Genomic DNA, 11,224 nt, shown 5'->3' with positions numbered 1-11,224 from the left:
CCTTGTGCAACAGGACCCGTCCTTGTGAGGCACCAGACAAACGCCCCACGCTCAAAGTCGCTCACCCCCACCCGGTTCTCACCGCTTCCAGTGGTGTGTGGAATAAAAGCAATGAGCCAGGGGAAAGCCATCCTAATTGAACCTGATTGTCTTTATGAAAGCCCGAGGCAAGATAATAATGTGGTCATTTTACAACAGTAGGATCTACCAGCAAAATCGTCTCACGTTTTTCTTCCGCCCCCACCTTTGAACCTGAGTTACAATAATCTGAGTTGAAATCATAAAGACCTGTTTCTAAAATGCAAGAAAGACCAAAGATATCTTTAGTACACCTTCCGTAGTCATTTCGAAGGACGGAAATGATTTTAGAAATTCCAGTAGACTTTTTTTTGGCTACGGTTGGAAGAGTGGTTGGCCTTAAAACTTGGTGGTTTCAAGGAACGCTTAAGTGTGAATTAATATGATGTGAAGAAATAATAATAGCCTCATTCTCCTGCAGTCTAATCACAGTCTTTTCCCAGCCCCCGGGGAGGGAGCCTTTAATAAGGGTCTGTGTAAACTGATGCCCAGGCGGCAGGAGTTCGGAGGAGCGCTGCTCCGACAAGTTAAGACGGAGGAAACAGCAACCCAAAGGGCAGCCCCCAAACAAAGTTGCTCAGGCAAGCCGACGCAGACGAACGCCATGGCCCTCCTGGCGCGGATCCTGAGAGCCTGGCTGCGACCGGTGCCCGAGCAGGGTGGGCTCCTGGGTGGTGGGGCCCCGCGGCGGCCCCAACCCTCGGGCGCACGGCTCCCGGCCGGGGCGCGGGCGGAGGACAATGGCGCGGGGCGGCCGGGAGCGCAGCCGGCCGGGGGCCAGGCCGAGGGTCCCCGGAGTCTCGCCGCCATGCCGGGGCCGCGGACCCTCGCCAACTTGGCGGAGTTCTTCTGCAGGGACGGCTTCAGCCGCATCCACGAGATCCAGGTAGCGCGCGCCCCCCGGGAGGGAGCTGCCTGGGGCTGCTGCCGGGAGGGCGGATGGCACCGGCGGGAGGGCGCCAAGGAGGGGCGCGGAGTCGGCGGGTCCGGGGGAGGAGAGGTGGGCAGGGCTCCCAGGGCCTGGGGCGCCGCGGCGGGGGGCTGGGGAGACCCGGACTGGGGTTGTCCTGTTAAGGGACCCGGGAAGGGGGGCTGAGGAGAGGACGCCCGGAAGGCGATCCGGGGTTGTGGAGGCAGGAACGCGGAGCTGGGTGGGGGCGTTGGGGAGGGGTCTCCGGGAAGGGGACCCCGGAGAGGGGCAGCAGGCAGAGGGAGCTGAGGAACGCGGTCCGAAAGGAACGGCGGGGAAGAGGCGCCGGGAATGGGTGTCTCGGGTGGTGGCAGCCGGGAGGGGTCCCCTGGAGGGACCCGAGCAGTGGTCCCTGGAGAGGAGGTGGCGGGGAGGGGAGTCGGGGATGGGGTTTCGGGGAGTGGTAGCCGGGGAGAGGCTGCAGGCTGGGTCTCCAGGGACGGGTCACGGGGAGGGACTCAGGCAGGGGTTGCCTGGTTGGGGAACCTGGGGAGGAGGCGCCTCGAAGGGAAACCAGGAATGGCACGGCTGGTAGGGGATCCGGGCGGAGGTCCCGGAGGAGGAGACTTGGGGAGGGGCGGCGGGCGCCCAGTGGTCGCCGCCGGGGCCCGGGAGTGGAGCGCGGGCGGGTCCTGAGGAGCTGGGGCTGAGCGGGCTCTGCCCGGGGCCGGTCCGAGCGGAGCGCTAGGCTCCGCGGAGCTCGGTGTCCTTCTGTGGCCCAGACTGTGTTGATTCATTTCTAGTCCCTTTTGTATTTTGTAATGGGGGAGACGGGGCGGAGGCTCGGAGACTCGGGGTTCCGTAGCCTCTAAGCCGTGGTTGGGGTCGACACCTGGAGTCCGCGCTGGGACTGGAGGCAGGGACATGGGAGGAGCCCAAGAGTCCACCCCCCACTCCCGCCCGCTAGGGCGTTGGGGCCGGCGAATTCCGCTAGCTTCCCACCTGGAGCCTGAGTCCTGTCTTTCCCACGCCCACCCCGTTGCGCCCTTTGTGGCGCCTGTCCCAGCACTCGCTGTTATTTCTGGGATTGGGCCCTTTGGCATTTTCCGAGAACGCCCCCTTCTCCTCGCACCCAGCTCTATCTTTCTGCCCAGAGCTCCGGTCCTTCAAGACCCTTCCCCATCGAAGCCTCTTCTAACTTCCCACCTGGGATTCAGTATTTATTCGTTCCATCAGCCATTCAGTCAAGGAACTTGACGAACCCCCAAACCTCGTTAATAGAAAAACGGGCGCGTAAGGAGCAATTTAAATTCCTGCAGAAATTAAAATTAAAAAAGTATTTTGTTATTTGCTGTTGATGGGTTCAATACAGTCTGCTTTCTAGACTGTAATTTAATTTTTCTTTTTATCCGACCTACTGCCATCTGCTTTTATCCTCACACCTCACCCAGAGTTTGTTCCGTGGACACTGGCTTCTTTGAGACTGACCCTGTTAAAGCCTGTATCCAGTCAGGACATGTGGCAGTTCAGATGGGTATTTTCCATTGACCCGCCCTGCTGCCAGCCTTCACCCTGAGCTCAGCCCCTCCTGCCCGCTGCTCAGACGGTTTCCTTCACCACACCCAGAGCCCTGGGGCACAGACAGAGAGAGTCACAGCTGACTCACTTGGTGCTTTCTCACCAGCGCAGACAGGACCCCGCTGTTCCCAGCTTTATCTTCTTCTGAGTTCTCCTTTTCCTTTCCTCTCCAGGTGGCACTACCCCAACCCTCAAATATGGCACTTGTGGGAACTCTCACCTTCCTGCAGCCCCTCTGAGGACTCCTAATTTCGAACACATGGTTCTAGAAAAACATTCTCTTCCCACTCTCCAAGTTGCTCATTGTTCTGTGACCAATCACATCCAGTTCACTTGCGCTCATCTTGCAATCGCAGAATGTTAGCTAAGCAAGGGTTCTTAGTATTCACCTACATCGCTCACCTCTCATTTTACAGATGGAAAAAGCCGGTTGTTACCGAAGTGACTTGCCTAAGGTCAGGTAGCTGGTGATTGGCAGAGTAGAAATCATAATCTGGGTCACCAGATGCTGTTCAGGGTGTGGTAAAGCTGCAGGATGGCTGGTACCAGGAGTGCTGCCCTCCAGTGCTGGCCCTCTGCAGCCACACATGGAGCCTTGGGCTAGTCACTTACTCTCTCTGAACCTCAGTTTTCTCATCTGTAAAGGAGATTAGCAATCCCCATCCCTCTCATGGGTTATGATAAGGTCAAATAAGCTTAGTGTTATGAAACCGTAATAATAACAAATAATAACAATCAGTATTTCTAGAACTCTTTTCATGTGCCAGGCACAGTTTCAAGCCTTACATGAAACTTATTTCTCCATTTTTTGGGTGAGGAAACTGAGGCACAGTGGGATCTAATTTCCAAAGGTTACCCAGCTAGTAAACTGTAAGCCCAGATTCAAACTCCAGAGTCTGTGCTTAACATCTAAGCAAACTCTAAGTACTGTGACTGACTGTATATTTCCATGGCCCGCCACCAGAAAGTGCTGAGAACTGTCTGTATCATTTCTACCTCCAGCTCCCTTGTGCTGATTGCACCAATTCAGTAGCTGGATTTGCTTGAGGAGTGGCCCATTTCCCGATAGTTCCTGTTACCAGTCATTCCTTCAGTGGGCCCCTTTAGAGACCTGAACTCTTTGGGGGACATTTATTTATTAGGCAGAAGTGACCCCTTGGAGATGGATTCATTCCACTTGAGTCTGAGTGTCTTCATTTTGTGGCAGGTGGACCTCACTCAGGTCTCCAGAAGGAGTGAGCATAAGAGTAGAGAAATGACAGTCCTTCTGGCCTGCTGTTTCTGAGATTGAGAGTTGGAGTGATAAGAAAGCTGGGCAGATACGAAAGAGAGTCTTAGCCACTTTCCCCAGCCCAGCCCTGTCTGTGTCATGCAGAGCCATGTTAGCGGCTCATCACTTTTGTGTTTTAATTGAAAAATTTGGTCCATTTACATTTATTGTGATTTTTTGGGGGGGTAATAGCTTCCTTAAGAAATAATTGACACACCATATAATTCATCCATTTGAAGTGTACAACAATCACCACAGTCAACTTGTAGAACATTTTTATGACCTCAAAAAGAAACCTCATATCCATCGGCTATCACCCCAACTCTCCTATTCCCCTGCTTTTATATCTATAGATTGGCCTATTCTGGGCATGTCATATACATGGAATCATGTAATGTGGGCTTTTATGGCTGGTTTCTTTTACTTTAAACATTTCAGTATAATATTTTTAAGGTTCATCCATGTTGTAGCATGTATCAGTACCTTATTTTTTTTATGGACAAATAATATTCCATTGTGTGACTATACCATATTTTACTTATCCATTCATCAATTCATAGACATTTGGTTTGTTTCCACCTTTTAGCCATAATGAATAATGCTGCTATGAACATTTGTGTGTAAGGTTTTGTGTAGACATGTATTTTCATTTCTCTTAGATAAGTATCTAGGAGTAGAACTGTTGGGTCAAGTAGTAATTCTATATTTAACTTTTTGAAGAACTGCCAGACTGTTTTCCAGAGTGTCTGTACCATTTTACATCATCACCAGCAGCATAAGAGGGTTCTGATTTTTCTATGGCCCTGTCAACATTTGTCCTTCTGATTACGGCCATTCTAGTGGGTGTGAAATGCTATCTCATATGTTTGATTTGCATTTACCTGATGACTAATGATGTTGAGCATATTTTCATGTGCTTATTTACCATTTGTATATCTTGTTTAAAGAAATGTCCATTGAAATCCTTTGCCCAGTTTTTAATTGGGTTCTTCCCTCCCTCCCTCCCTCCCTCCCTCCCTCCCTTCCTTCCTTCCCTCCCATCTTCCCTCCCTTTCATCCCTCCTTCCCTCCCTTCCTTCCTTCCTTTCACTACTGATGTGTTTTTATATATTCTAGGTACAAGTCCCTTATCAGATATGCGGTTTGCAAATATTTTCTCCATCCTAAGGGTTATTTTCACTTTCTTTTTTTTTTAATTTTATTTTTTTAATGAGACACGATCTTGCTATGTTGTCCAGGCTGGACTCAAGCAATCCACCCACCTTGGCCTCCCAGAGTGCTAGGATTACATGCATGAGCCACTATGCCTGGCCCTGTTTTAACTTTCTTAATAATGCTCTTTGAAGAATAAGTTTTAAATTTTGGTGAATTCTGATTATTGATTTTTCTTTTCTTACTTACACTTTTGGGATCATATCTTAAAACCTTATGCTAAACCCAAGGTCATGAAGATTTACCCTTATGTTTTCTTCTAAGAGTTTATAGTTTTAGCATGTATATTTAGATATTTGATCCATTTTGAGATAATTTTTTTACATGGCATGAGAAAAAGGTATAAATTGATTCTTTGCTTGTGGCTATCCAGTTGTCCCTGTGCCATTTGTTTAAGAGACTGTTAAACAAATCCTTTTCCTATTGAATGATCTTGGCACTCTTGATGGAAATCAGTTGACCATAGATGTCTGGGTCTTAATTATCTGCCAGTGATTATGCCAGTACTGCACTGTCCTAGTTACTGTAGCTTTGTAGCTTTGTACTAAGTCTTTTTTTCTTTTATTTCTACTAAAAAAAAAAAAAAAAAAAGGGTTTCATGTGCCGAACATGCAGGTTTGTACTGTCTTTTTTTTTTTTAATATTTCTTCTTAAAAAAAAAAAACAACAACAATGGGACCCATGTGCAGGACGTGCAGGTTTCATACGTAGGTATACATGCGCCATGGTGGTTTGCTGCACCTATTGACCTGCCCTCTAAGTTCCCTCCCTTCAGCCCCACAACAGGCCCTGGTGTGTATTATTTCTCTCTCTGTGTCCATGTGTTCTCAATATGCGTCTTCCACTTATGAGTGAGAACATATGGTGTTTGGTTTTCTTTTCCTGTGTTAGTTTACTGAGGATGATGGCTTCCGGCTTCATCTATATCTCTGTAAGGAACATGATCTTATTCCTTTTTATGATCTCATTTGTTATTATTTGTTATTATTATATGGTGTATATGTACCACATTTTCATTATCCAGTCTATCATTGATGGGCATTTGGGTTGATTCCATGTCCTTGCTATGGTAAATAGTGCTGCAGTAAAAATATGTGTGCATGTGTCTTTATAGTAGAATGATTTATATTCCTTTGGGTATATACCAGTAATGGGATTGCTGGGTCAAATGGTATTTCTGGTTCTAGATCCTTGAGGAATCGCCTTACTGTCTTCCACAATATTGAACTAGTTTACATTCCCACCAACAGTATAAAAGCGTTTTGGTTTCTCCATAGCCTTGCCGGCATATACTGTTTCTTGACTTTTTAATAATCACCATTCTGACTGGTGTGAGATGGTATCTCATTGTGGTTTTGCTTTGCATTTCTATGATGATGTTGAGCTTTTTTTCATATGTTTGTTGGCTACGTAAATGTCTTCTTTTGAGAAGTGTCTGTTCATATCATTTGCCCACTTTTTGATGGGCTTGTTTTTTTTCATGTAAATTTGTTCAAATTCCTTTAAATTCTAGATATTAGACCTTTGTCAGATGGGTAGATTGCAAAAGTTTTCTCCCATTCTGTAGGTTGCCTGTTCACTCTGATGATAGTTTCTTTTGCTGTGCAGAAGCTCTTTAAATAGATCCCATTTGTCAATTTCGACTTTCTTTGCAATTGCTTTTGGTGTCTTTGTCATGGACTCTTTGCCCATGCCTATGTTCTGAATGGAATTGCCTAGGTTTTCTTCTAGGGCATTTATGGTTTTGAGTTTTATGTTTAAGTTTTAAATCCAATCTTGAGTTAATTTTTATATAAGGTGTCAGGATGGGGTCCAGGTTCAGTGTTTAGCCAGTTTTCCCAGCATCATATACCGAATAGAAGATCCCTCCCCATTGCTTGTTTTTGTCAGCTTTGTCAAGGAGAATATAGTTGTAGATGTGTAGTGTTATTTCTGAGGTCTCTGCTCTGCTCCATTGGTCTATATGTCTGTTTTGGTGACAGTACCATGCTGTTTTGGTTATTGTATCCTGGTAGTATAGTTTGAAGTCAGGTAGCATGGTGCCTCCAGCTTTGTTCTTTTTGGTTAGGATTGTCTTGGCTATATGGGCTGTTAATTCTATATGAAATTTAAAGTAGTTATTTTTCTAGTTCTGTGAAGAATGTCAGTGGTAATTTGATGGGAACAGCATTGAATCTATAAATTACTTTGGGCAGTATGGCCGTTTTCACAATATTGATTCTTCCTATCCATGAGGATGGAATGTTTTTCCATTTGTTTGTGTCCTCTATTATTTCCTGAGCAGTGGTTTGTAGTTCTCCTTGATAAGATCCTTTGCATCCTTTGTTAGCTATATTACTGGATATTTTATTCTCTTTGTAGTGATTGTGAGTGGGAGTTCATGATTTGGCTCTCTGCTTGCCTATTGCTTGTGTAAGGGATGCTTGTGATTTTTGCACATTGATTTTTGTATCCTGAGACTTTGCTGAAGTTGCTTATTAGTTCAAGAAGTTTTTGGGCTGAGATGATGGGGTTTTCTAAATATAAAATTATGTCATCTGCAAACAGAGATAACTTGACTTCCTCTCTTCCTATTTGAATACCTTTATTTCTTTCTCTTGCCTGACTGCCCTGGCCAGAACTTCCAATACTATGTTGAATAGGAGTGGTGAGAGAAGGCATCCTTGTCTTGTACCAGTTTTCAAAAGAAAACTTCCAAAAAGCTTCCAAAGCTTCCAGCTTTTGTCCTTTCAATATGATATTGGCTGTGGGTTTGTCATAAGTAGTTCTTAACATTTTGACATATGTTCCATGAATACCTAGTTTATTGAGTTATTAACATGAAGGGATGTTGAATTTTATCAAAGGCCTTTTCTACGTCTATTGAGATAATCATGTAGTTTTTGTCTTTGGTTCTGTTTTTGTGATGGATTATGTTTATTGATTTGTGTATAGTGAACCAGCCTTGCATCCCAGATCTGAAGCTGACTTGATTGTGATGGATAAGCTTTTTGATGTGCTGCTGGATTCAGTTTGCCAGTATTTTATTAAGGACTTTTGCATCGATGTTCATCACTGATATTGGCCTGAAGTTTTCTTGTTGTGTCTCTTCTGGTTTTGGTAGCAGGATAATTCTGACTTCATAAAACAAGTTAGGGAAGAGTCCTTCCTTTTCAGTTGTTTGGAATAGTTTCAGAAGAAATGGTAGCAGCTCCTCTTTGTATTTCTGGTAGAGTTTAGCTGTGAATCCATCTGGTCCTGGGCTTTTTTTGGTTGGTAGACTAACAAGTTCAGAGCTTGTTATTGGTTTATTCAGGGATTCAACTTCTTCCTGGTTTAGTGTTGGTAGGATATATGCATCCAGGAATTTATACATTTCTTCTAGATTTTCTAGTTTATTTGAATAGAGGGGTTTGTAGTATTCTCTGATGGTAGTTTGTATTTCCATGGAGTCAGTGGTGATATCCCCTTTATCATTTTTTATCGTGTCTATTTGATTCTTCTGTCTCTTCTTCTTTACTAGTCTTGCCAGCAGTCTATCTATTTTAAAAGCTAGTTCTTGGATTCATTGATTTTTTTTGGACGGTTTTTCATGTTCTATCTCCTTCAGTTCTTCTCTGATCTTAGTTATTTCTTGTCTTCTGCTAGCTTTTGGATTAGTTTGCTCTTGCCTCCCTAGCTCTTTTAATTGTGATGTTGGGGTGTCAATTTGAGGTCTTTATGGCTTTCTGATATGGGCATGTAGTGTTATAAATTTCCATCTTAACACTGCTTTAGCTGTGTCTCAGAGATTCTGGTACATTGTCTCTTTGTTCTCATTGGTTTCAAATAAATTCTTGATTTCTGCCTTAATTTCATTATTTACTCAGGAGTCACTCAGGAGCAGGTTGTGGTTGTTCAATTTCCATTAAATTGTGTGCTTTTGATTGAGTTTCTTAATCCTGATATCTAATTTGATTGCACTGTGGTCAGAGAGACTGTTTTGATTTCTTTCTTTCACATTTGCTGAGGAGTGTTTTACTTCCAATTACGTGGTCAATTTTAGATAAGCACCATGTGGCACTGAGAAGAATGTATATTCTGTTGATTTGGGGTAAAGAGTTCTGTAGACGTCTACTAGGTCCACTTGATCCAGAGCTGAGTTCAAGTCCTGAATATCCTTGTGAATTTTCTGTGTTGTTGATCTGTCTAATAATATTGACAGTGGAGTGTTAAAATCTCCCACTATTATTGTGTGAAGTCTAAGTCTCTTTGTAGGTCTCTAAGAACCTGTTTTATGAATCTAGGTGCTTCTGTATTGGGTGCATATATATTCAGAATAGTTCTTCTTGTTGAATTGTTCCTTTCACCATTATGTAATGCCCTTTTTTTTTTTTAATCTTTGTTGGTCTAAAGTTTGTTTTGTCAGAGACTAGGATTGCAACTCCTGCTTCTTCTTTTTTTTTTTTTTTTGATTTCCACTTGCTTCGTAAATTTTCTTCCATCACTTTATTTTCAGCGTGTCTTTGCATGTAAGATGGGTCTCCTGAATACAGTGCACTAATGGGTCTTGACTTCTTATCCAATTTGCCAGTCTGTGTCTTTTAATTGGGGCATTTAGCCCATTTACATTTAAGGTTAGTATTATGTGTGAATTTGATCCTTTCATCATGATGCTATTTGCTCATTTTGCACATTAGTTGATGCAGTTTCTTTGTACTGTCATTGGTCTTTATATTTTGGTATGTTTTTGCAGTGGCTGGTACTGGTTTTTCCTTTCCATATTTGGTGCTTATTTTAGGAACTCTTGCATGGGAGACCTGGTGGGAACAAAATCCCTCAGCATTTGCTTGTCTGGAAAGGATTTTATTTCTCCTTCACTTATGAAGCTTAGTTTAGCTGGATATGAAATTCTGGGTTGAAAATTATTTTCTTTAATAATGTTGAATATTGGCCCCTAATCTCTTCTGGCTTATAGACTTTCTGCTGAGAGGTCTGCTGTTAGTCTGATGGGCTTCCCTTTGTAGGTGACCTGGCATTTCTCTCTGGCTGCTCTTAACATTTTTTCCTTCATTTTGACCTTGGAGAATCTGATGATTATGTGCCTTGGGGCTGATCTTCTTGTGGAATATCTTAATGGTGTTCTCTGTATTTCCTGAATTTGCATGTTGGCCTGTCTTGCCAGATTGAAGAAGTTCTCCTGGATCATACCCTGAAGTGTGTTTTCCAGCTTGTTCCCATTTTCCCTTTCTTATTCTGGTTCTCCAATCAATTGTAGGTTTGGTCTTTTTAGGAAGTCCCATATTTCTTGGAGGCTTTGTTAATTCGTTTGCATTCTGTTTTCCTTATTCTTGTCTGCATGTCTTATTTCAGTAAAGTGGTCTTCAAACTCTGATGTCCTTTCTTCCACTTGGTTGATTTGGCTGTTGATATTCGTGTATGCTTCACAAAGTTCTCATGCTGTGTTCTTCAGCTCCATCAGGTCATTTATGTTCCTCTCTAAACTGGTTATTCTAGTGAGCAATTCCTCTAACCTTTTATAAAAGTTCTTAGCTTCTTTGCACTGTGTTAGAACACGCTCCTTTAGGTCATTGTAGTTTTTAATTGTCCATCTTCTGAAGCGTACTTCTGTCAATCGTCCATTTGATCCTCTGTCCAGTTCTGTGCTCTTGATAGAGAGACATTGTGATTATTTAGAGGAGAAGAGGCACTCTGGCCTTTTGGGTTTTCAGCATTTTTTCACTGATTCTTTCTCATCTTTGTGAGTTTGTCTAGTTGTGGTCTTTGAGGCTGCTGACCCTTGGATGGGGTTTTTGTGGGGGCCTTTTTGTTGTTGTTATTGATGCTGTTGTTGTCACTTTCTGCTTGTTTGTTTTTCTTTCAATAGTCAGGTCCCTCTTCTGTAGGGCTGCTGCGGTTTGCTGGGGGTTCACTTCAGGCCCTATTTATTTGATTATCTGATTTGCTCCTGTGCATGGAGATGTCACTCAAGGAGGCTGGAGAGCAGCAAAGATGGGTGCCTGCTCCTTCTTCTGGGACCTCTGACCTCAAGTGGCGCCAGCCTGATGCCAGTAGGATTGCTTCTATACAGGGTGTCTTACAACCCCTTTTGGAGGGTCTCACCCAGTTGGGTGGCACAGGGAGCAGGACCCATTTAACGAAGCACTTTGTCCCTTGGTGGAGAGGGTGAGTTTTGCTGTGGGAAAACCCACTAGTTT

The 11,224-nt window shown here is 44.0% G+C and overlaps 1 protein-coding gene across 1 annotated transcript in view; it reads left to right on the top strand.

Annotated features, from left to right (window-relative positions):
• Positions 1 to 682: 682 nt before the first annotated feature.
• The window catches only part of LOC116545051 (cytochrome P450 27C1), a 30,335-nt gene continuing 19,793 nt past the window's right edge, over positions 683 to 11,224 (top strand). Inside the window, exon 1 of the mRNA XM_032271650.1 lies at positions 683 to 964. Coding sequence (XP_032127541.1) covers positions 683 to 964 — 282 coding nt within the window. The remainder of the gene's footprint in view (positions 965 to 11,224) is intronic.

This window comes from Sapajus apella, unplaced genomic scaffold, assembly GCF_009761245.1.
Source record: "Sapajus apella isolate SASKATOON/1434 unplaced genomic scaffold, GSC_monkey_1.0 scaffold244, whole genome shotgun sequence".
NCBI classification, from domain to species: domain Eukaryota; kingdom Metazoa; phylum Chordata; class Mammalia; order Primates; family Cebidae; genus Sapajus; species Sapajus apella.
The sequence above is the reverse complement of the archived record's forward strand: the minus strand, read 5'-3'. Positions and strand labels throughout refer to the sequence as shown.